We start from the raw sequence: 27,098 nt of genomic DNA, 5'->3' as shown, positions 1-27,098 counted from the left end.
AGAGAGAGAGAGAGAGAGGGAGGAGGAGCTATAATGGTCCAACGGAAAGTAAAAATATTTAAAAACTGGCAGCAGAGTTCAATCAGAAATATCTGTAAAGTGGACATGTTATGTCCATCTATAGTGTAAATTGGGTTCAATGACAAAACTCAATTTAAAAACACGTTTGGATGGCAAATTCAACTTAAATTCAAACTGAGCTGAGCTACTTTTGACTTTCAAACGAAAAAATGTCTTAACAGTTAAAACTAGAGAAAAGAATTAAGATAAATGTTATTTCTGCAGTGAAGTACTGAAGTTAATCGTATGAGGTTGGAAATGACTCTAGAGGGTATATATAACTACTTTTCTTATAGAAAGTCATGAGAGGTCCCATGGTCTAGTGGTCAGGACATTGGACTCTGAATCCAGTAACCCGAGTTCAAGTCTCGGTGGGACCTGTCCATTTTGAAATTTTGAGTGAAAAACTTTTAAGAATCGTATGAAAAATCATGCACAAAACCCTTTCTCCTTATAATATATTATGATCAATACTAATCTTCCCGCTGGGATTTATTTATTTATTTATTTTTATTTAGTGATTAAGAAAATATTTTTTAATGATGTGAATTTTTTTATTTTTTTAAAAATATTTAAAAGTGTTAAAAAAATGTATGTAAAAAAAGAAAAAAAAAAAATTAGCAGGAGCTCCCAACAGTGGCTGTAGAGCTACTCCAATATCATATATACTCTCCTTAAATCAAATGACTTTTGTTCCTCTGTTAATGCCTAGTAAATGACTGACTAGCAAAAGGAGTAGCAGGCATGTGTAATGAAGGCCTTGGAATAAGAGATATGGGGAACAATGTGTCAAATGCTGTGCTCCAGTGAAACATATTCACATATGGTTCCAGAGTAGTTTCATTTTCCAAAACAATAAGTGACTGAAACTAAAGATTTTCTCACTTTTTTAAAGAATTTCTTAACGAGAAATCGGACAAAATGTTCGTTCCCCTTGAATTCATCCTTTTAAAAGAACCAAAAAAACAAAGGACAATGAGATGATTGCACAAATTTCAATCATATAAAATCATGCATCAGAAATTGAAGAATTTATACGCTTGCTATGCTCTACAATGTATTTTACATGGAAATAAAGTACCGAAACCTACTGTACATGAGCAGGGATGCAAGATGTTTCGAAGAATCAAAGAACAACCTAAGCCAATCTAAATAGAACAAACTTTTCTGGATTTTCCATTAAACTCAACAAACACAGCTTCACAAACATCTCGGTAATCAAAATCGGGTGCCTAGAATTATCAGTATAACCGTAATTCTTGATTGAACGGAAAAACTTGTGCAACCATATAGTGTGGTAGATTGTAATGACCTGGATGGACATTTGAAATTAGGGTGCCAAGTAATCATGCTGGAATGCAGAAGGAGGAGCTGAGAGCTGGAGGCAAGACACAGACAAGGTGGGGCCCGGCAGGATTGCAACTTATATTTGCCTCATCTACATCTGGCAGTCCGAGTTGTGGAGGACGAACATAACCAGCCACCAGTGGCACGCACAATATTGTGATAACTATTCTTGAACCTGTCAGTAATAGGAAAAAAAAAAAAAAAAATAGATGATCAAGATGCCACTGAAATGAGACATGTAAAGTCATATCCATCAACTATAAGCTACCACATTATTTTTTATTTTATTACTCATGAAAAAAGAAATAATCTAATGAAAACATATAAGTTGCAAAAGATATTGGGAACCTTGCTTCATGGAGAGGGACGCATGCCCTCTTTTCCTACCAGCAATCATCCAATTATCTGAATTTGCATTGACTTCATATAACACCTCGTCCTGTTTTACAAGCAACAAAGACAATATAAAGCATTTGAGGCATGAATAGAAGAGTAGTTGAAAGTTTCATATTCATGTACTAACTAATAGCTCGCCAAAGTACTATCCAGATCCTAAACTAACAATTTCCTCATTACAAAAAGAAAAAATAAGTGGGGAAGAAATTGGAAAACAATACAAGGGTAACATCATTTGAAGGGTATAAAAATTGAGCTAAAGCTTATTTGAGGGTATGTTCCCCCTTTCTCCTCTCCAGGTATTAAACATTGAAAACTTATAATTGGAAAGTAATAATTTTCTTTCCCCAACCTTTCAGGCAACCACATAAAGCAAAAGAATCATCCAGAAAAATAAAAAACTATGTCCTATGAAAGTTGATTGGGAATTTAAGCAATGCAAAATGAAACAATTTATTCGAGCTGCACCCTGTGTCTTTTAATAGAATCTTCGATTGCTTATCAAAAACAGAAAAAAAACCCCTCAAGTTCAAGACCTAAGACAGCAACAGAATTATTTGGACAATGGTTCTTCAATGGAATTGATGCCACGTCAAAATTTAAAATTTGAAAGGAAAGGGTGATATTCTAGAATCCTAAGTTTTAACTTTGGTTAGACATTGTTGAGAAATAATGGGGGACCATTCCTTGACTTACATCGTCTTTCAAAACTTCATTCTCCTCGAAGTCTTTTAACCTCTCAACCCTCCATTTCATGTTAACAAGTTGACCAACTCTGAGGCCACCAGAAGGAAGAGGAAGAAAACCAACAGCCAGGCACGGGTCAAGCACAGGCCTCTTCAAAACAAGAGCACTCCTGAACATCAAATCCTGTCTAACAACCTCAGGTCCAGGAGATTCTACGGCAGGTGGATGTGCTCCAATAGTTCTATCACCAGAAATTCCATATCTGATATTTAATATGCTATCAGGTTTTGGTGCTTTGGCTTCCTCTGCAAACCAAAAGAAACATTCGCTTCATTAAGTTTAAGACAAATGTGAAAAGATTTGCTATTATATCCATAATCTTTCTCAAAATTAACCATCTTCTCCTGAAGGTCCAGCAAAATCAGAGAAAGTAGAAAGCTGACATCTTAGCTCATTCCATGGTAACACAAAATTAAATAACTTGTGGCTCAAAAGTTCTTCAAAGATGTTTGGATGTGACATTTACTCTGTGCATTAGATTATTTTCCAGGCTAATGCATCTGACGTTTTCACAAAAACATTGTTTACAAAAATAGACAATATTCTACACCAAAAAACAGTTGAATAGACAACCTGTATTTTTTTTAGATAGGTTGTATTAAATATTCTTTGAACTGCCAAAATTGTAAGAACATGAGCATCTTTCCAAGGAAAAAAAAATTCAAGAACGAACTTCTAAACAATGCATAGGTGAATCTAACATAAGTAATTTGTTCTTAAAATGGTCTTGTAGCATTTTTTTGCTTCTAATAGTAAGGCAACACATGCTCCCATTGGGTATTGAACCCACAACTTCACCCTCCATCACTTTATTGGGAGGGGAGAAAGTGTTAATTGAGCTAGAGCTCATTGGCTTGAGGCAATTTTCATATCCAAAACAAAGCTTCTGTTATTCTATAGAATGCTTTCTTTCATTTATCAACTTTTTTTTTTTTTTTCCTGAAATACTTTTTAACTACTTAAAAAGTAAGTAGTACGAACCTTAACTTCATATAGACTGTTCACCACACTATAAGTCGTAATGGATTCAAAAAGGCCCATTATGTATCTATGTAAATATTTTTTATAAGTCTATTTAGATAGTTAACACAATGCCAAGTCCAAGACAAGTCCTTAGTCCTTTTTATTCTTCAATTATTTAAATATTTCATTCATAATCACAAGGGGCAACGATGCCTGGACAACATCCAGCCATTGCAAGGCCAAGGCATGGTCTTACAAGCAAAAAGTCATGCCAAACAAATCTTACGCACATCAAGTACCAAACTTCAACCCTGAATTTGAAGCCGTTTCACCTTTCACTGCATAACTATAGTTCAAAGCTAGAGAGCTTTAATGTACATAAGCATAAGAACATGAATTTGTCTTGAACCCAAAATGTATGGGCATGAGGACCTTGGCCACAATTTATGAATTTTATAATCAGGACCTCAGAGATAACAAGTCAAGCTGTGATACCCCATTCTTATAATATAAGAGCTGCACTACTGTGCCGCTTGCAGCTTACGCTGCAAGTGACCGCTAGTGTAAAAGTCGTGTTTTTTTTTATTCACATTTTTTTTATCATTTTTAAAAAATATAAAAAATACATCAATACATTAAAAATTACTTTCTTAATCATTAACTAAAAAAAAAAAATTCATTGAGCGGTCAAATGGAACGGTAACAATTGGGTGGCATTGTAGTTTTTTTCATAATATGTAGGTGGTGTATGAGATTCCACATTGCTTGGGAATAAGAAGTTTTTGCTCTTTATAATGTTCTAATGGGACTTCAATGTATCATTGACTAGTCCTTTTGGAGTATAGGTCATGTAGTTTGGGCTTTCCATTGAGGCGTTACAAATGGTACTAGAGCTTATTCCAATCATAAATGTGAGACTTGACCCATGTCACCTACAACGAATTGGTCAGACGAGGGCATCAGAATTATAACCCGGGGGGGGGGGGGGGGGGGGGGGGGGGGGGAGATTGTGATACTCCAATTTGATAAAATAAGGGTAGGTGGTGCATGAGATCCTACATTGTTTGAAAAATTCTTACTCTTTATAATGTTTCAATAGGGCTTCAATTGTATCATTGACTAGTCATTTTGGAGTATAGGCCATGTGGTTTGAGTCTTCCATTGAGACGTTACACAAGCTATGTCAAATTCACCCCATGAATCATGTTCGCATCCTAGGTGATATAGAGTTCACAATTAATACCTAAATCACTCTTAGGAAATTAAGAGGACCTTCGAGAAACCAATGCGGCAGGCATATCAAAATCAGCAGTGAACTATTGCTGAACATACATGAGTACCTAAATGTTGAAGTAAGGTGGCATTTAAAACCAAACCTCATCCATAAAAATAGAAGGGAAGCATGTAACAAGAAGTTAATATATTATAGTAAATAGTAGATGGCCCTGATCTGGCACGGTGTTAAAAAAATGTTTGGAAGGTAGGATTACAGAGAAATCACTCTCCAACTAGGGTGGGAAGTTTAATTGAATATCTCTTTTACTTCGGGTGCTGATATGATTACCAGTTATCAAGCCCCTTAATGGTTTTCTGATGACCTACGATATATATGACAATACTGCATATTAATGTTAATGTGAGAGACATTGATCCACAATAGATGCATCTACTCCTTTTTCGACTCCAGTTTGAAAGTGTACAAGTGCCGAAGTTTATTTGCACAATCAAATGAAATACCTTCTGCATTTGACATGTCAAAGCATATGCTGAACAGGATTCCAGCTCTAGAATTAGGAGAAATGACAAGCGGGATGAAGCCTGGATTTGGCCTCCCATCACCTTTTCTAGTATGAGCAAACCCATCTTGAAGATCAAGCCAAGCATCATAAATGGTCAATGTGGCCTTCACTTCTGACTGTAGTATCACCTGGAAGTAACATAAACCAATGTGGACTTTATTGAAAAATATAGATCATGTCAACAGAATGCCATAATTATTGTTTTCACAACAATGAATGTGAACTATTTTCTTCAAGTATTGTATTGAGTATCTTCCATTAAGCTATGTGATTCATATTTATTACAGATTGGAAAGAAGGCAATTCTGTTGAACATCACTTCTAGGTGTTGTTCTTGTATATGACCCGTGTACTTGGGCTTTGCCTATTCTTATGATCAATAAAATTTTATTTAATATTAAAAAAAAGGCAATTCTGTTCATGAAATTTGACACCGGTTCTTCAAAATCAAGCAAACACAAAAATAATGCTTTTAAAAAATTGAGCACAAATTACCTGCAGAAGCAAAGTTCCATCATTGCATTTATCTGCAATGCGTGTGTTCACATGGAAAGGATCAGTAAAATGGACGGCTAGGGTCCTGCACATTGGCCAGGTGATTATTTAGACAAATGCATAACAAATAAAAATATCATAAAGTTGAAAAAAGAATAAATTAAAAAAAAAAAAGCAGCATTTGCACTGAAACTGGAAGAGTGATGGAACATGACAATGCCTCTCAAATATCTGGTTGTGAGATACTCCAAATTCAAGCTTTAGAGCTATTGTTCTCATTCCATCCACAATACTCTGCCTCTGAGGGGAAACTGCCCATAGAAAACAATGTCATATACATGGAAGCAGTTGGATGCAACAAAAAATATACATCAACACATGAAAAATGTGGAAACCACCAGAACTACACATCCTAATCCTAACCTGAAGACGATCCTCTTGCAAGCCTGTCACTAATGGCACGTATTGGAATCCACAAAACAGAAGTAACATTGTTTGCCCAACCCGGAAACACTATCCTACCATCATGGAGTCTCAACTGCTCAAAATGTTTATCAATGGCCAAAGAACCATTTTTGTGAGCAGCATCAGACTTTCCCACGTCAGCAGCACTCTGTGACACATCATCATAACTCTCCATCTCAATGACATGGGACTTTTCAATAGCTAGACCTGGACCGGTATCTATCTGCAATACTGCATCTTTGAGGGAGTAGTCCATTGGCCGTACTATGATTCCAACCCACTGAGGTTCATTTATTAGCAAAGCAGATGAAATAGCTGACACAAGATCAACCAGAGCTCTTGGCTTGAAAACCTATGGAAGAAAAGGTTTTGTTAGATGATTAAAACAGTCCCATTCTGCTTCAGTATCTGAATCAATGGTAGGTGTACAATATAAGAAGAAAATCATAGCTGTAGACACAGTTCTTGTCTCATCATCATACATTATCATCCAAACTTATAATCAACTCTTTAACTACATGTTTTATCTTCAAGCTTCAAGACACAGTACCTTCAAGATAGGTCTAGTAGGCTTTTCATAAATCATAAAATCGTCGCTGTCTACAGGGGCACCCTTGGAAAAACTATGAGATCTAAACCGCAAGTGCCCAATCTGCCCAGTGAGAACTCCCAAGACATAGGAACCTGGTTTTTGAGGGGGTAGATCCAGGGTAATATTATTCCGACCAGGCTCTAGAACAGTAGCAGAAGTGCTCCTTAATGCCTGACATATTAGATGAAATGATTGTAGTCCAATATATAAATTGCTCCAACTGTAATGAAAATGAATAACATTATGCCATGAAAATCATACCTTAACACCCTCATCGCCATTAGATGTAGCCATCAACGTGAGACTGAGTGAATCAAGAGTTATATCATCAGGAAAGCCACTCCAAACAGTCACAGATAAGGTACCAGGATCCCCATCACACAGCTCCAATGGGGGCCCAGGATTGCCAGAAAACGTAATTAAAGAAGATACATCTAAGGGTACAGGGTTCTTCATTTCGCTGTGTGCAAGATTAACAACTTCCAACTGAAAAGCTTGGCGTTCCTTGGACGAAAATAAGCCTTTGTCTAGTGAAAGCAATCTCACACAAGATGATAGGTAACCAGCTTCATCATTAAGTATCTTCTGACACTCTGCTAAATTGGGCAGGACCTCAGCCAATAAATCCTGCCATCCTTCACCAGCATACAGGGCACAAACCTTCTCATATGATTTTGCTGCCAGATCAATATTTCTGTGTTTGAAGCAGACAGCCGCTATTTCACCATCAAGGACAACTCCATGTCTTTTCCACCAGGAGCGATGGTAATTATCAGCAGCACCTTTAGTTAGCTCGAGATATTTTTGCTGCCAGTACCAGAGTTTTAAATTGAGCAGAGAGAGAGAGAGAGAGAGAGCTAATCCAGAGAACTAGAACATTAAAATAAGATGTAAAAGCCTATTTTAGATTCCAGCTTTCAGAGTGAGACCTATTTAAAAGAATAAACCGTAAATCAAATATCATTTAAAAGTATCTATCATATTTAAAGGGAGGGATTATCAATTGATGAAGCAGAGGTTGTAGTACCGCTAAAAAGTTACATAGAAGAACTTGTGAAGAAAAACTCCTTGAGGGAAAGAAACTACTACCAGAGGTGCATGTGTGTGTACGTGTGCAGTTATGCACTTGTTTGGCCTGATATTTATACCTCAAACTCCTCTAAAGATGATAAAGATTTCCTTAGACTGGGATTAGAAATTGTATGCTGCAGAGCATGCTCGGCAGCAATATAAATCTCAGCAAGTCTCATAGGTCGGTCAATTGAGCTCTCAAAATTTCCTGGTGAAGAGTTAGTGCGCGACATAGCACTTGAATGGACTTTTTGTGATGGGGACATCTTTGTGGATGCTTCTGAACCTGATCTGCCAACGTACATACCAACAAGATTAGAACTAGAAAACCAAAACATGAAAGATAATGGATTTAAAAGATTAATGAATCATTTCCAGTACCCTTCATTAAAAACTGGGCGACCTTCAAACATTTCGAACATATTTCCAGCAGAAAGAGAAGCCCTTCGTCTATTAGCCTCACGCAAAAGAACGGAAGGTTCAAGAGGCAATGGTTTCCTTTGAATACCGAAGTGCTTGACTCTATGAGTTTCTTGGAGAATCATCTACACAAAGGAAAACATGATCAGTGGTTTTTTTTTTGAGGAAAGTAAAAAAATAACAACACTTTTAGCACATTAACACAGTCTGTACCTGGCCTATCAAGTATCATGGAAAAAAAAATATTGTTATATGGACTGCTTTTATTGATAAGTAAGAACAAGAAGGTCTACAAGGACTGCTATAAGCTCATTGAGATGACTTAAACTTACCTGAAATTGACCAGTCATGAAAAAAGATTTGCTTACTCAAAGTTATGATTGTAAATTTTCCTCGGTGTCATCCAAGTTTAAGTTCGAAATAATCAAGATAATCAATTTTCTAACGAAAGAGTAGATTATGATGATAAAAATATGTTAGAGGGACAACCAAACCAACATAATTCTAAGTAACAATGCCAACTATGATACCAAAAACTACCATTTGTTTGGGATCCAAAAGTTTCACCATATAATATGAATTTAGCCTAATTGAGGACACCATGTATGCCTATTGATTACCTTGAGCTGTCACCTGTAATGACAATCTTTCTTGTGAGCAAGAGCTCTATGATTAACCAGTACAAAAAGAAAACACAAATATCATGTGGTTTTCGAAGAAAGTGAACATTTCAATTGTATGTTTGCTTGCACATCCTAGCATACGGCATATTGATAACTTACCTTTTCCTTAGTAAAAACCTCAGATAAAGCATCAGGTGGGACTGAAGGCCAAATTGCTGGCTTAGGCCAAGGAAGCATGCTGAGTGAAGCACTGCTCCAAAGAAAAGATAAAGCTTAAAGAAAAGTAAGATTCCAGAAATTACTTATACCAGAGGGGAAGAAGAGTCTAGTCATATGATAGACTTTTGCTCTTAGAAAAATCTTGTAGGCAACCAAATTTAGAGAATGCTAAACTGGGGTATTTAAACTAAAATATGTACCTGTTGACAGGACTTCTTTCTATCTCTGTTCCATAACCAATTAAATATGCAAGCCTCATGCACTGCCAAAATCATAAATACTCTGAGTCGGGCTAGAAATAGAAAAAGTGAAAACATTTTGTAGTAAATGTAAACAACCACCAAAAAGGTTGTCAAACACTGAATCAATGCATTCAGACAAATTTCAGAATATTAAAAAACCACATTCCCAATTCAGTGAAAAATTTCGTAGTAACTTTAGAGAAACTGGTAAATCACCAAAAAGAATACTGAATCAGACGGAATATGCAGTAAATTTATTAACACAAAACCAACCTTAATCCGGCACAGTGAATAAAGGTCACCCTGAAGTCGGTAGAACTCCTTTTCTATATCAGGTGCCACAAGTCCATCAATATAATGAGAAGCAGTTGCATTGACTACATCCAAGCAAGCAGTTATTACCCAAACTTCACGCATACAAAAGGGTAGTATATTCTGATAAGAAGAAAAGAAACAGGACAGGGAAGCACTAAGAACCAATATTCTTCAATTGAAGCTCAAAAGGAGTAACATATATTAACAAACACATAACTAAATGATTATCAGATACCTCATGCAGTGCCAGGGCCTTTGAGAAGCTTATTATGAATGAATAACCCCTTGACGCAACCTCAAAGGCGCGATTCAGCTTAAATAGAAGCTGCAATTTGATATATCACTGAGATGCAGCACCAGTGTGTAATTTCAAGAAACAAAATCTACCATGTAGACCAAGTTTTGAGAAAACAAAGGCTCAAAAGCAACTTTATACAACATGATATGTGCATTGTTGAAAAACCAAACAAAGTGATATCCTTAAATACAACTACTATCTAATTAAGTTTGCTCTATGTACAACCATTTAAGCACCACGTAAGGGATTCTCAGTTTTGCAAACCTTTGATTGACAGGCAAAGAGATACTGTCTAAATTCAAACTCCCGAAACGAGTCATCTTGAACAATTTGTGTCAACGGTTTGTTTCCAGGATTAAGCAATACTGCCTGATCATCACCACGGTCTACTCCTCCAAAGTCTCTCTGTTTCCCAATCATATTGACTGCATAAAATTGATTTAAGTTTTGATCCTCTATTTTTGAGAAGTAATAAGAAAAGAAAAAACTTATTTCACCAGTAAATAGAAGCATAAATGAGTATGATCAGATTAATAAGCATATTTCTTTTGATCGGGAATGATAAACAATTTTTTTATATATTTTTTTTATAATTAAAAATTTAATTAAAACACAAAATTAAAATTAGGATATATATAATTAGGATAAAGCACAAATACCAAATATATATCCATTAAATGTATAGATGTGGTAAATCAAAATCCTGAATTAGAACAAAAAGGACATTACCAATTCCACAATCACCCATAAAAATCTATCTTATAACTCATTTTATGAGAACCTGATAGAATAAATGAAACAGGATTGTTACTAAATAGGACTGGCTTCACACAAGGAGAATGATCCCTAGAATTATTATTTTTTTGATAAGTAAAAATTTATTAATGCCAACAGGCGTAGCCAAGTACATCCCCTTGAATTATTACTCTAATGTGATTGAAAAGAATAGTTTTGTAGGGGTGAAACAAGAGACTACCTAATCATGTAAAGGATATAATAGAGTTCCTAATATGACAAATTAAAGGTTAGAGAGATTGAGAGAGACAGACTGATGGACAGAGCAGCATTATCAATATAAATAAATAATTATGCCTTATATAAACCACTTGAACTCCATCTAGCACCAAATTAAGTTTGTATAATATAATCTATTGACAGGATAAGTGATATGTATGATTGAGGACATGACAAATTTGAAGTGAAACAAACACAAAAACAAAACGAATTAAGCACCTGAGTGTCAGGGTCAGCATAGACACCCCTCTTATTCTAGAACAAATAAATCAATTAAGCAACATAAGCAGAATAAACCTGTGCACGAGGGCCTACATGCTTATAAGCCAGATAAAGGTGATGCGTAGAGTGTGTATGTGTATATCAAACTACTACATATATTGAAAAACATGATGAGGGTCAGTATCTTGACAGCAGAAGTAAGAATCCTTACCTGTTTCCAAATAGCAGAGTTCTAGTTCATCGTACTCTCGTAATGCATCTTCAAAAAGATGAGCCATCTCAAACATAAAAGCCAGGCTTTCCTGTTAAAAAAATAAAAATAAAAAAAGAGGAAGGAAGAAAGCTATCCTCAGACACTTATAATGTAAGCAGATTGCATGGTCCCAAGGACACAGAACTTTTGAGACTAGTGTCTCCACATCTTTTTTAGTGGCAAGGATGTGGCTTCTATCATGTACTTCGATACAAAAGTAGAAGAAGAAACTTGAAGTTATGCTATTTTGTACAATGAAATGTACAAGATTAATAGAAGGAAAAATACGAAAGTCAACAATCCCAATTTACAATCAAAACATTCCTCCTTGCGTACATAGCAACCTCCACCACAATTACTAAATTCAAAGATTCAGAGAAAGGAACAACCTTCAAGATAAAAAAATTACAGAAGTTCCAGACTGGCATGAATCTTTGTTCACTGAGTTTGCGTATCTCATCCTCATAAAACTGTGCACGCCTATCCAAAGTATTTCTGATGGATTCCATAATCTTGGACTCCAGGTCTTCCCAAAAACTTGCTTCAGGGCAGTGTATATCTAATTTGCAGCACCTGAGCAAAGCATATTTTAGAAACAATAGAAAACAAGGGAAGAGCTTTGATAATATCAACCCTTTGCACCGTGTCATACACATTTTTTACTCGCATCTAGATCTCTAAATGCCCCCCTCCCCAAAACAAAATGCAAGAATGATGGTGAGGTAGCCAATATATGATTTTTTTTTTTACATTAAAATTCTATCAGTCATATGTCACCAATGACTTCAATTGATTGAAGAAAAATATACCACCAATGACTCGATGCAATATATTCACCACCTTGTCTTCTACGAGAAAGAAAAGAAGATGGGAACTATGATTCAAGAAGAAAATGATAATGATAATGAAAAAAAAAAAATCAATTTTCTACTCCCAATATCCTGATGCCGTGCTATTAACTTGCGAATGTATAATAATTTGATGTAATGGTACATAAAACATATATTCAGCTTGTGTGGAAATAAGTGGAAGTAACTCTCTTGCGACAAACAGAAGAGGAGCCCAAAATGTACCAAAATTTTGGTGAACTATTATACTCCAAACACATTATAGAGAGATGTGAGCATACCTTTCTCTCTTTTTTGAACTAAATTCAACTTCAAGTCTGGCATATACTTTTTTCGCCGATTTGGTGGCATTCTCATTATTTGGGTGAGCTTTAGACACAAATACAATAAACCACTCCCGCTCATCATTCTGGACAATCAACTTCAGGCGTGGTTTAAGAATTGTTCTGAACTCATCAAGATCCTATGGGAAAAAATGGAAGTACAACAACAGAATTACATTAGCAATAAGACGTTCAAAAAGAAAAATGAAATAAATCACCACATAATATAGAAATTTAAGCACACCAGTGGAAACCATGAAATTAAGATTTAGAGTGTTTTCTCTTTTTTTGTTGATCTACTACATTCCACGTGTAGTAAATCTGCATGTCAAAACCCAGGTCAGGGCAAAAATAAGCTATGCCCATCTCCTTTGGAACAAATCACACAATCCCAAGAAAAATTCTGGTACTATGTATGGAATAATAGCAATCACTCAATGTGCCAATAAAAGGTCCAAACTGGGTCATAATCATGTTAGGTAAGATTTATTGACAAAAGTAGGGAATTTTGTGGTTTGGATTGACTTGAAAGCATTGTCAACTAATGCAAAGTGATAAACAAGTTCATGACCAAGCACGCTAGCAAAAGGTCATAAACTGTCACCCCATACATAGACTCACATGAATGGAACCTCCCTTAAAATAATGTATATGATGTCTAAAGTGTGACACAAGGACTATTCCAGCACATTGATAGCATTGTAGGTATGAGTAATATATTCCTTACTCAAGGAGATGTTGGTGAGTTGAAGGGTGCAATAACACCTATATCATATGTCCACATTTAACTTAAAAAACAACTTGTACAGCTATACAATAATTAATACTAGAAAAAGTGGATGAGGTTATCTAGACAGCAAGTTACCTCACAGGTAACAAGAACAACAGTTGCATAAGGCTCCCGAAACCAAAATAACAATTGCTCCTGTGGGAAACGGCTACGAAGTCTTGAATCTGTTGTTAATATGAACTCTGCAGCCAATTTCTCCACAAACACGGGATTACGGGTCTTGTTGTTTAAACATGCTCTTTTGAATGGCAACCGCTCCTCAAACCCATCCTTGACAATGGGCCACAAATCACTCACATCTTCCACTGAAAAGCAGCATAGCAGAAATTAGTATATGGTCATATAGCACGTAGAACACTAAAACGTTATGCTATTCAGCTATTGGATAAATATATAGAATATATTTCCTACCAACATTTTTTTGAAGGCTGTAGTTCATGACAACTGAGAACTCACAATGAAAGTTATTAGCTAGAAGGACCACAAGTGATTCTCATCTTGTGAATAAATAAGGGCACAAAGATGAAGTATGCCTCTTGCCATGATAATTCTTCCAACTAAAGCATATTATATGGTCCAAGGCATACACGGACACACAAATACACGTCCACACCCGCTCCCCCCCGACACACACACACACACAGAACTGCATATTTTGTTATAGAATCTTCACCAGTAACACTTCTCAATTGCATTCGGTGGTTTAAATAAAAACCATCAGAAACCGACCATTCCCATAAATTCCCACTCTCAATTCCTGAAACAGCACATTTACAAAAGTATTCAATCGGCTGAACACCTTTGAAAACAGAGCACCGGATGCATTTTCCCACCGAATATTGATTCATATGACCCGCAATGATCATTCATAACAGAGACTTCACAGAGCAACGCTACGCATACTAACAAATAGTACAAAAATTCAGACAAAGTGATGTGGAATAGACTCCGCAAGTAATGTTATGATAATGTACATCGGGCCATAATTTACAACAAAAGGTTTGTAAGATTAATTTGTAAGAACAGCATATCCGGTTTCGCAAATATATATCACTTAGAGGTATAAACCCAGTATTTCCATCTCTGGAGTTAAGCCGATTCCATCTATAATTTCAATCCAAATCTAAAAGTGTATGCCACGGAAAAACTACGAATCTTGAGAGGTTAAGATTTTGCGATCGAGATCAGAAGGTTGCAAATTAAGCCAAAATTTGAATTCGACCAAGAATCTCAGCTTCAATTCAGTATCTGAGAGAAAATTTAAAAAGCACAAAGGGGAAAAGTAAAAAGAAACTCAGAGGCTCTTGAAACCTGCAATAACGAGGTGATCACAGGAATTCTTGATCGTCTGGAACTGAGCTAGAAAGTTCGCCATCCCCGATCTATACGAAGAGAATGCAAATCATAGATCCTTGTACATTCATACGTGAGAGAGAGAGAGAGAGAGAGAGAGAGAGAGAGAGAGAGAGAGAGAGCTTCACTGTCTTTAGTGTGTAGGGAGGGAGGGGATAGTTTGGACTCTGGAGGTTGGGGCTTGGGCAGTCTCCCGGGGATGTAGTGCTTCGCGTGGTATCACGCTTGATGTTGGAATATCTCCGCTGACCGTTAGATCACATGTTCTGACTGCGCCTGTATTTGTAACTAAGCTATACAGTTGGTGGTGTTTGGTTGCCGAGATAAGTTATCCCACGCTGAAATCAAGATTTTGAGCACTCCGGCAATGACCGCACGGTTCAGCCATTAGCAGAAATAATACTAAGTCGTGAGCGCATAAATGCTAAATGATTATTTAAAAAAAAATGAATAATTACGAGATTTACATAAAAATAAATACGAGATTCATGTTTATGTATTTACATAAAAATAAACTAATGTTTTAATAATAGATCTCTTTCTTTTTTAAATGACTACATAATATTTACGTATTCTACAATTATATGTAATATTACTCTATAAATTAAAGAATCTCAATCACCATGAAAGTTACATAAAGAAGTGGAAGTTACCCTGATATTTTTAGCATGGATTGAAATCATAAAATTAGAGGAATAGAAAGAGAAGTTTACATAATTAAAAGTGTGAGGTTTATGGGTTATTTAATATGTTTTCTATTAAGGCAATCAGTCTCAAGGAAGAAGGTGTTGCGAACTTAGCAGCAACATGTTCTCTAGATGCTCGGCAAATAACATAATTACATTCCTCTGAAATATTCTCTGACAATCAACCAATTGCACCATGACACATGGCCTGAGTCTAGAAGATCTTTTGGAATATTCTCTTATATGTAATCACATGTATTGTATAGGTCTGCTGTGAAATGTGTATAAAAAATGCAGAATTGCTTGTAAATGTAGAACAGTAAATAATGAAAAACAGAGTTTGAAATTTCAATCCTCTCATTCTGGCATTCTATCGAACAGCCTGTGTGCATTTCTATTATTCTATGTTTCTTTATGGTAATCAGATCCTCTAAAAGACCATCGTCTAGTTCCTATCTCTGCGACTCACCATGACTACTTCACAAAACTCCAGTCTCTCACATTTGTCTCATTCAACCACACCTAACGCTTCTATTATTAATTCTTCTACTCATTTTGTCACTATTAAACTTACACTTGAAAATTATTTGCTCTAGAAGGCGCAGATTGTGCCCTTTCTTCGTGGTCATCAGCTCTATGGTCATGTTGATGGATCTATCCCAGCACCACCTTCCATGGTTGCTAATCAACCCAATCCTGCGTATACTCAGTGGTTACAACAAGACCAACTCATTGTTTCTGCCATTAATGCTTCCTTGTCTGACTCGGTTTTAGCCCAGGTGTTATCTTGTACAACCTCCTCAGAGGTTTGGTCCACCTTACAAATCCTTTTTGCTGCTCCACAGCTCACATCATGCAAACCCGCTATCAACTTGCCACTCTTAAGAAAGGGTCTTCCTCTATATCCGAATATTTCAACAAAGCCACAACACTTGCTGCTACAGGACAACCATTACCCACCTCTGAATTTATTATTTACTTGTTAGCTGGTTTGGGTACAGACTATGAGTCCCTAGTGACTTCACTTACCACACGGCCTGACTCCCTCACAACACCCCAGGTTTATAGCTATTTGTTAAACCATGAGTCGAGACTCACTCATCAAACTAATCATCTACTTTCAGGGACTCAGTTGGCTGCCAATGTAACTACCACAAGGAATTTTCCTCCCAACTCTGATCGTGGCAAAAATTCCTTTAATCGTGGGCGAAGAGGTTGTGATTCTGGCAGGGGAGGAACTTCACAAAATCATTTTCAAATCGATCTGATAATAGGCTTCTTTGCCAAGTTTGTCACAGACCCGGACACATAGCCTTAACTTGCTATTATCGCTTCAATCATTCATACCAAGCACCTCCACCATCATATTTTACAGCTAACTATACAGCCTTACCCAACTCTCCACCTTCACCAAATCTCTGGTTTCTCGACATTGCCACTACCCACCATTTTACCTTGGATTTTTCGAATCTCAGTTTGGACTCATCGGTTTATCAAGGCTTCGACCAAGTTAGCATCAGTGATGGTTCGACAGTTCCAATTCAACGCACTGGGATCGGTCAACTCAACTCTTCTTCTGGCAACTTTCTCCTATCTCAATTATTTCATGTCCCTTTAATCACTAGAAATCTTCTGTCTGTTTGACAATTTTGTTTGGATAATCCAGTTTTCTTTGAATTTCACTCCGATTGTTTTTTTGTGAAGAATTTACAAACCTGGGGTGTTCTTCTTCAGGGCAACGTTAGAAATGGTCTCTATGAGCTACCTACTGGTGTCACGGCTTATTCTTTGCAACATTATTCTGTTTCTCCACCTCAAGCATACTTTGGTGCACGCACTTCACCCCAAACATGGCACAATTGTTTGGGCCATCCATCACCAAGGACCACGTCTCTCACCATCAACAATTTTCAGCTTCCAGTTTCTTCCAAGAAGGCTATGTCCATCTGTGAAACCTGTCCCTTAGCCAAGTCGCACTCCCTTCCTAATCCATCTAGTTCATCTAGGTCCTCCCATCCCTTTATGTTACTGTTTTTGGATGTATGGGGGCCGGCACCTGTGTCGTCCTCCGCTGGATGTAGATTCTATCTATCAATTATGGATAATTTTTCTAAATTTTTATGGATTTTTCCTCTTCAATTTAAGTCAGATGTTACTACTATTTTCTTAGCATTTTTGAATTATGTTAATAATTTCTTTTCATCAAAAGTGGCTTCTATACAGTTGGACTGGGAAGGAGAGTTTCGGCCCCTCTACAAAATTCTCCAAACTCTTGGCATAAAACATAGAGTCACTTGTCCATATTCTCATCCTCAGAAAGACGACACCGGCACATTATTGAAACCGGTCTTGCCCTTTTAGCTCATGCTTTCGTTCCTCAAAAATATTGGGCCGAAGCTTTTCAAACGGCAGTTTTTCTTATCAATTGCATGCCTACCCCAATTTTGCAAAATATCTCTCCCTTTTAGGCTATTTTTAAAACTCCTCCAGATTATAATTTTATGCATACTTTTGGTTGCCTATGTTGGCCTAATTTACGTCATTTTAATAGACATAAATTAGACCTTCGGTCCAAACCTTGTATTTTTATGGGCTATAACCCAGACCACAAAGGCTATAATTGTCTTAATATTTCCACGGGTTGTGTCTACTTGTCCAGGGATGTTATCTTCCGCGAGGACATCTTTCCGTTTGCTGTGCCCAGCCCATTAGCATCATCTTCAGTTCCCTTTGTCACCAACAGATCACAGCAGGCTCATCATTTTATCTTGTCTTAACCCCTCGCAACACCTAGGTCCATAAGTCCATCTGAGGCCACTCCACAATCTGAGGCCCATTGTCCGAATTCTTCCTCTTTATCTCAGATAGCATCCAGCCCATATACTTCATCTTCCACCTCTAGGTTTTTATCTTCCTATTCTTCGACACATCCTCTACAGTCGCCTCCTTAATCCCACAAGGTCTCTCCATGTCTTCTTCAGCCATCCATACATTCCATGCAAACTCGTTCAAAAAACCAAGTCCATCGACCCCTTCTCCTTACCAACGGTACAATTTCTTGGCCCAAATCCAAATCTTCACTCCCTCTCTCAATGTCTTCTTCAATACTCATACATGAGGAACCTAATTCCTTTACCGAGGCATCTAAGTATTCCGAATGGAGGGAGGCGATGTCTATTGAATTTCAAGCCTTACTTCAGAACCAAACGTGGGACTTGATTCCGTATTCTTCTTCTTACAACCTTCTCAGTTCAAAGTGGGTTCTAAAAACTAAACGTCATGCTGATAGTACCCTTGAGCGTCGCAAGGCACGTCTTGTGGCTAAAGGGTTTCATCAGCAAGAGGGTTAAGGATAGAAGTTACACGTGATTCTAATGGTTTGTCTTTGTCCTAATCTAAATATATCTCTGATTTGCTGAAACGGACAAACATGCATAATGCTAAACCAGTGTCTACTCCTTTGTCCACATCTGTAAAATTATGTGCTTTCGAAGGGTCCTCATTTGAAGACCCTCATCTCTATCGCAGTATTGTTGGTAGTCTACAATATCTAGTGTTTACTCATCCAGATATTTTCTTTGTAGTGAACAAAGTCTGCCAATATATGCATTGTCCTAAAATATCTCACTGGCAAGCAGTAAAACGCATCTTTAGATATCTGCGGTTTGACAAACAATTTTGGTATAAAATTTTCTGTTTCTTCTTCATTTTCACTATCTGCCTTCTCTTATGCTGACTGGGCTGGATGCCCTAATGACGTAAGTCCACTGGAGGATTCTGTGTGTACTTTGGTTCTCACCTTATAGCTTGGGGATAAAAAAAAAACCAACCATTGCCCGTTCATCAACTGAGGTTGAATACAAAGCTGTGGCTAATACAACTTGTGAACTTCTTTGGCTACAATCTTTACTAAGTGAACTTGGCATTTTTTTATCGGATCCTCCCACTTTATGGTGTGATAATCTTGGTGCGACTTACCTTTCAATTAATCCTATTTTACACTCTCGCACCAAGCAAGTAGAACTTGATTATCACTTTGTACGTGACTGAGTAGCTGCTAAGGCTCTTAAAGTTGCATTTGTCTCCACTAATGATCAAATAACAGATATTTTTACTAAGCCATTATCCACTGCATGGTACAACTTGTTACGATCAAACCTCACCATTTCATTGGTGCCGCTTGACTCGAGGGAGGCTATTAAGGCAATCAGTCTCAAGGAAGAAGGTGCTGCAGACTTAGCAGCAACATGTTCTCTAGATGCTCGGCAAATAACAGAATTATATTCCTCTGAAATATTCTCTGACAATCAACCAATTGCACCATGACACATGGCCTGAGTCTAGAAGATCCTTTGAAATATTCTCTGATATATAATCATATGTATTGTATAGGTCTGCTGTGAAATGTGTATAAAAGAATGTGGAATTGCTTGTAAATGTAGAACAATAAATAAAGAAAAATAGAGTTTGAAATTTCAATCCTCTCATTTTGGCATTCTATCGAACACTGTGTGCATTTCTATTATTCTATGTTTTTTATGTTTCTTTATTTTCTGATAAAAGAGAGGCTTAGAATGTTAAGAAATGATTTACACCCACCAATAGTAGAAAGTATTTTTATTCATAAATCTTACACATCACACGTCACAATTTTTTTTAAAATTTTTAATTTTTTTTGTTTTATTCTTGTTAAAACAATTGAATTATTTTACTTATCATCTATATACTATATATTTGGTAAAAAAATAAAAATAAAAAAATACGAAAATAATAATGTGTGGTGTATAAAGCTTATAAATAGAATTTTTCACGATCTAGGTAGCTTAGAATGTAACCGGCCTCATCTAACCCAGGCCCTAGCCCGTCCCTTCCCGTCGCTCTCTCTCTCTCTCTCTCTCTCTCAAGTGATCACGTACAATATCTCCAAAACCAAAGGCCATGAAATTAACAAAAACAAAAAATCTTACAAACCAAGAATTGACATTTCCAGAAGGCCAGCAAATTAAACAATCAATTAATCCAAAACTTCAAACAACAGCTCTATTCTAAAGAAAAAACTATTTTGCCTTTTAATTTGACTGCTTGGTAATTTTTTTTAAAAAATTAATAATTAAAGAAGTAATTTTAAGTGTATTAAAATATTTTTTTAATTTTATAAAAATATTTAAATATATTAAAAAATATAAAAAAATTAAAAAAAAATTAAAAAATAACAAACGGTCAACTTGAACGAGTGTAACAAAGTAGCCGGACTCTATTCTAATGGTATTTCTATCAAGGCTTGCATTCTGACACATAATGGTCGAAAGATTTGTGGCGTTCAGAGATTGGACATTTTGCCCCAATGATTATATCCCAACCAAAAAATACAAGCAAAAATATAAACAAAAATTAAAGAGAAAACAAACATATTTGATTAGGGTGAGTTTAGATTTCAAATTCATTTTAATTTATCATTATAATTTTTTTAAATTTAAATATAATAAATAATTTAATTTTTTAAATTTTCAAATAATATTATTAAAAAATAATTAATAATATTTTATTATCTTAACTTAATTTAATATTCAAATACAACCTTAAATATAACAGTGTGAATCATAAAAGCAGACTTTCAGCTTTTGGTGACCTATCGTCCTGTCAATGAAGGGTGTAAACCCCCACTTAACACATCATCACGTTTGAAGAACTCTTATACGTTGAGGTTCTTTACATCCCGTTCATTTTGGAGTTTTCTCAATAATTTAAAAAAATGTTATCCGTAGGAACTGAAAAAACATGAAAGATTTAGTTTATATAATCATAACATTTGAGATCTTACATCACTCTTTATTCTAAAAATGTAAGACATGTAGGATGTTTAATCGAGTTTAAATTAGGTTCAAATGAGAAAAATATGAAAATATTTTTAGTTGAAAATGAATTGTTCTCCAACATTTTCGAAAATATTTCTGGTTGTTATAAAAAAAATTAACTATTACCACTACCTAAGATCATCGTGCCTCTTTTTTCAGGTAGGAACAAAAATTATGCTATTATCGTAAAAGAGATATTCTGCTCATCAGTCGTATTCTTTTCGCACACTTTATGTGAATTTTTTTTTTCTTTTAAACATGGTGTGCTGCGGCTACAGAACACAATAGACTGCAATAAAAATTTTTCTATCATAAAAATGTTAGAAACTATGCTCAATCCCATTGGCCATTTGCCATCGTAGATATCATGGTTCTCGGACCCTCACCCCTCATCCCAACTAGATCCCCTCACCCGAGATTCCCCTAAATCCAATCCCTTCAAGTTGCATTTAGATGTTGAACTGAGTTGAGTTGATAAAATATTATTAAAATATTATTTTTTAATATTATTATTATTTTAAGATTTGAAAATGTTGAATTGTTTATTATATTTTATATTAAAATTTGAAAATATTGTAATGATAAATTGAAATGAATTGAGATGATTTTAGTTACCAAACGAAGCCAGTCTCTCACCCCTGAACTCCTATAAAATTTCTCCCTCACCCCTCATCCTAGCCCCTTCGGTCTCTCACCCTAGAAATGAGCTCACAAATTTCGCCCCCAACGAAAACCCCAACCCCTTCAGTGAAAATGCTAGTGATGATCCTGGTAACGCTGATGAGATGGAGTTTGCAGTTGGTACGAGAATCCCAACACAGCCCGACACTAGAAGGAATAAAGAGTAAAGGCAAGATTATATTTCCACTGTAACGTGCAGTCATAGTTTCATTATTTCAAGAAAAGATGGTTTATCAAAACATTCTGATAAGATCTTGCACCTGTAAAAAATTATTTCGAATTTCCCTTTGGTCTTCTTTTCCTTTAAGGTGTGATGAAGCTTAAATATTCCAATTTGAAGTTTTTCGAATGCTATGCAGAAAAGGTTGTGAATGAGTTCATTTACATCTATTATCTAATGCTCCCTGCTTGCCATGAATTATGTAGATTGCTTTTTTTGGGTAGTCTATCTGTGTTTACAGTTCTTGACCATTCTTATGTTGCTACAGACAAAAGCTGAGACGTCTAGATGTAGCCTTGATAGAACATCGTGAATCCCTTGAAGAGTGGGGAATCAAAAGTTTGGATGAAATTGAGAAGAAGGTTGCTATCTGTCTACAACAGCTACAATTTGAATATGGGTTATTAGATTCTAACGACGGTTCTTCAAGGAACAGTAAGTGCTCTCATTTTGTAAGCAGGCAAGATTTAACATGGTTGAATTTGTGTATCTCTGTCCACTCATATTGTTTTGTTTACCATTCTCTGCAATATATAGGTTTATCTATTGCCTTTCATGCCTTTTATTTCTATTTTGACAATTTGCTAAGAAAAACAAATTGGATTTCGATGAGCATTGATCATAGATTTTTATTTTAGTCATTGTTAGCCTTTGTTTAATGGTTCTTTGCAAATTGCAAGACTGGATTGGATTTGGTGTTTAAAATGTTCCAGTGAAAGCAGCCTATTCTTTGTGATGCTCTTGTTGATTATGTAGTTTCTATTATAATTTTGTTTTTTTTAGAGCAATTTCTATTATAAATTAAATGACTCTTAAATATGTTTTTTTTAACTATTGTCATTTGATTTGATCTGTGCTTAGTTGTAAGCATTGTAATTTGTTTTCTTAAATATTGCACAACACATATTCAGGTCAAAACTCCTAATGTTTCATTCTCAGGGCTATTTTAATAAGATATTCTTCGTTGTACTTTGAAGCTGCAACGAGAACATCCTTTGAGAGGAGGGACATACATAATTATGTCTGAGACGCTACAAGAAAGTGGCATCGCAACCAAAGCCAAAGTGAGAGCACACCATGGAAATCTTTAAACTGAGACAAGGAAAGGGAACATGCATCAGACAGGGACAGGGAAAGGGAAAGGGAAAGGCATAGAGATAGAGATAGAACTCATGATTTTGCAAATGAAAGAGGGAGGGAGCGGGACTGTGAGAAGAGTGGAAGCAAGGAAAGGGATGACCATGAAAGGGATAGAGGCAAAGAAAGAGACAGAGATAGGTATAGAGGCTTCGCGTCGGTGGACTGAGGGCTTCGTGTCGAATGACTTAAGGACCGAGGGGCTTGGGGACTGATCTCCTCATGAGGGCTGAGGTTGTGGTGGGGAGGGATCTGATCGGTGGTTGTGCTTGGCTTGATTGTGCTGAGATCGAATAAGACAGAGGAGGTTCGGGCGAAAAATTGGAGGAGGAGATCGAAGAAGGCTGAGGGTTGAGAGACGTGCATTTAGTGAACTCAGTCCAATGCGTTTAGTGAATTTAGTCCAAACGTCAGGTGTGTGTTGGCTGCTCCCAACAGTTGGCTAATGGGAAGATTTTTCCAACAATGATATGGCGACCAAACCAGGTTCCCACGTCAGTGTGTGGTGTGTGATGGACCAACCGAAGGATGAGCATTTAAGAGATAAAAAATCAATAATTTATTTGATGCATGTGATGTGGACATTTTACAATCAAGTAAAAGACACATTGCATGCATTTGTACTATCTCATCTCATTTTATATAATCATTACAATTTTTTTAAATTTTTATATAAAATATAATAAACAATTTAATTTTTTTAAATCACAAAATAAAAATAATATTATAATAATATTTTATTCTAGTTTTAACAAAATATTTTATCTCATTTCATCTTAACTATATAATCAACAAAGCCTAAATTGGTAGGGGTAGATAATCTGGCTACTGTTGTCAGTTCCAAAACCAAAAGAAAATGTTGCGGATAGACTATCTGCTCCAAAATCTATAGATTTCCAAACCGAATTTCTCTCCCCAACCATTTGGGCCATTTCGTGATTTTCTCCAGTCTAATGCTCTTAGCAAAGATAGGCTGGGCCGCGCCACAACTCCTTGCTTGTCCAACAAAATTCTTCAGGATCAGTTTGGTTTTAATTTTGCCCCATTTTGTATTATTCTCGAGTAATAATACTCGCATGGGTTTCACCGTTTTGGTACTTTTTATGTTGTGATCGAATGACTAGGATTCCAATTGTGTCGAAAAATATGTAGTTCGAGGGAAGATTTTATGCTTCTTTCGTAGTTCGAGAGAAAAATATGTAGTTCTTTTTGTATTGATCACATAGTTCTGTCGAGCAATGTATCTTGAAATGCCTATGACAAACCATACGTGTTGCATTTGTGGATATTATATGGTCTAATGCAGGACTGTTCATCTGGGTTCTGACCCGGGAATCCCGATATACTCGGACCGAATTAGCCCGGATCAGAATCGGGCTAGAACCCAGATGAATCTGAGTATTTTTAAACCCTTTTTTTTTTTTTTTTTCAATTTCAATGTTTTGAATCTTTTGATGTTTACGTATAGCTTATCTCCATTCTCCATTATACCGATTGAAAACGTTTGACTCTAGTCCATTGTCCATCATTGTCAATTCACCATTGTACCAAGTGAAAGCTTTGTACTACAGTCTATTGACTCTATCCCTAGCACTCTAGTCTCTAGAGTATCAAAACACAAAATTATAATATATGAAATTACATATCAAAAGTGGATAACATAGAGCCACCAATACATTTTTTTTTTTAATTTTTTATAAATAACATAGAGCCACCAATACATAATATATCTGCTTCATGCAATGCATTCCTCTACAGTTGAATTTAGTTTTTGCACAAGAGACAGAACATAACTAAGATAAAAGTAAGTAAATATCTCAACAAAGCAACCTAGTTTGTATCTTTATGATAATAAAGCATTGCAACTATGAGAATGAAAGCTGGAAAGCTTGCATGACTTTCCAAACTCAAAGGAGTATTCTTTCATTCTAGTTAATGCTTAAACATTCTGATGAATTTCCTGTCTCAGAACAACTATTGTTGGTCCAAGCTTATCTGCAAGATGTATTCAACATAAAGGTTTGTGATTATCTGCATGTATGTACATGTTGAAACAAAATCATTGTATCATCTGAATTATTACAAATTATTAATAGGCCTGTTGATATTTTAAGTAAAGATATCAAACCTAATCCTATGACTTAAAGCTACATTAATTAACCAAAAAATAAAGGCGAAAACTGCAACTCTGTGGCATGCAAGATATTGGAGAATATGGTAGTACCAAAGCCACAAGAGAAACTAACCCAGTTCATGAAAAGGTTAGCCAAACCATCTACACAAAGGAACGGGAAATGAGAAACCAACCCCATCATTATTATCATTCTATAACTAGTAAATGAAATAAAAGGAACAGTAAATGCAGGATATTTTATTACTTTAATTTACAATAGATGAGAATAAAGAGGGTTTAAAAGTTATGAACACGAGAAGACTTCTACTTTAATTTGCAAAACTTTATTATGGAGGATTAGAGAAAATGCAGGATATAAAGCTAGAAAACTTTTACTTGCAAGCTTGTTTATTGGCATACTAAACATATTATTATAAAAATACGTAGTATTATAGTGACTATTGTGAACAATGGCAAACTTGTGAGGGTCATTAGAAAATATTTTCATTACATAACAAATGATTTTCCTGAAATCTTTACTATGCAACTAGAAAATTAAGTATATAGTTTTTGTTAGGCAGAGAGAAACATGTGAAAATGTAAAGATACAAATATCACAATTTTCAGCTCTCAAGAACACAACTGAGTCCCTTGCAACCAATTTCTTATGGTTCATGAATGTGCTCCACCCAGTCGTCAACAAAGCATAATGATATAAAAGAGTTTAGATAGCAAAATAACAAAAAAAATCCTATGTTTAACAACATCTACTTTATACCCATATTTAACAAAATAACAAAAAAAAAAAAAAAAAAAACCCAAATCTATCAAAGATTCTTCCTTTCAAACATTTTCATCATAACAGAACCAAATTAACAAAGTAATAAAAGGAAAAAATCCTAAAAAAATTGTTACAGAGAAAGCAAGCCAAAACTAGTACAACTTGTTGCTCTGAGGGTTTTTTTTTCCCTTGTCATTTTCTGTACCACACTCCATTCTGGGTTGTTTTCATTTCATTTTCTACACAAATGTTACAAAGAAGTATTTCCTTGGTTCTTCATTTTCTACACAATTGTTACCCAAATCACAAAGAACAAACCTTGGGGTCAAAAGGATGACGGCGAGTCGGTGATGAAGATGATGAGGTCACGAGGATGATGGTGTTTCTTTGATCGGTACTAAGGAATAGAGCTTTGCTCGGTAGAGATGCTACGGTTTCAGCGTGTGAGACGAGAGAGAGAGAGAGAGAGAGAGAGAGAGAGAGATGAAGCGGCTTTTAGGGTTACAACTTGCGTCTTTTCCAATTTATACAAACCTGGGTGGTATAGGTTGTTTATTATGAAACCCAGCTTCAAACCCGGGTCAGAACTGGAAGAAATCGGTTATTAGAATGCGGGTTTTGGCTCGGATTGGACCCAGGCTGAAAACTGTAACCGAAATGTGAAAAAATCGGGTCCAGATGAACAGTCTTAGTCCAATGTGCATGATAAATTGGCCCCTTTTAATTACTTGCTAAGTATTAGAATAATACTAAATATAGTTTTAAACGTA

The 27,098-nt window shown here is 35.9% G+C and overlaps 1 protein-coding gene and 1 non-coding gene across 2 annotated transcripts; one reads left to right on the top strand and one right to left on the bottom strand.

Annotated features, from left to right (window-relative positions):
• Positions 1-368: 368 nt before the first annotated feature.
• Positions 369-440, top strand: TRNAQ-CUG. The gene has a single exon. It is a non-coding gene; the product is annotated as a tRNA-Gln (tRNA).
• Positions 441-1,044: 604 nt separating this feature from the next.
• LOC121234479 (trafficking protein particle complex II-specific subunit 130 homolog) lies at positions 1,045-15,111 on the bottom strand. The gene is made up of 21 exons (XM_041130422.1): positions 14,814-15,111; positions 13,578-13,807; positions 12,671-12,852; positions 11,931-12,114; positions 11,500-11,590; positions 10,317-10,477; positions 9,990-10,079; positions 9,713-9,874; positions 9,398-9,459; positions 9,138-9,228; positions 8,317-8,480; positions 8,013-8,226; positions 7,126-7,671; positions 6,823-7,035; positions 6,231-6,624; positions 6,028-6,118; positions 5,808-5,892; positions 5,251-5,440; positions 2,500-2,795; positions 1,756-1,846; positions 1,045-1,582 (listed from the first exon to the last, which is right to left on the bottom strand). The coding sequence occupies exons 1-21, from the start codon at positions 14,875-14,877 to the stop codon at positions 1,407-1,409; spliced, it is 3,777 nt and encodes a 1,258-aa protein (XP_040986356.1). The 5' UTR covers positions 14,878-15,111; the 3' UTR covers positions 1,045-1,406.
• Between the last annotated feature and the right edge of the window lie 11,987 nt (positions 15,112-27,098).

The sequence above is a fragment of the Juglans microcarpa x Juglans regia genome, chromosome 6D (genome assembly GCF_004785595.1).
Source record: "Juglans microcarpa x Juglans regia isolate MS1-56 chromosome 6D, Jm3101_v1.0, whole genome shotgun sequence".
Classification (NCBI taxonomy): domain Eukaryota; kingdom Viridiplantae; phylum Streptophyta; class Magnoliopsida; order Fagales; family Juglandaceae; genus Juglans; species Juglans microcarpa x Juglans regia.
Note: the sequence above shows the minus strand (reverse complement) of the source record. Positions and strands in the feature narration are given on the sequence as shown.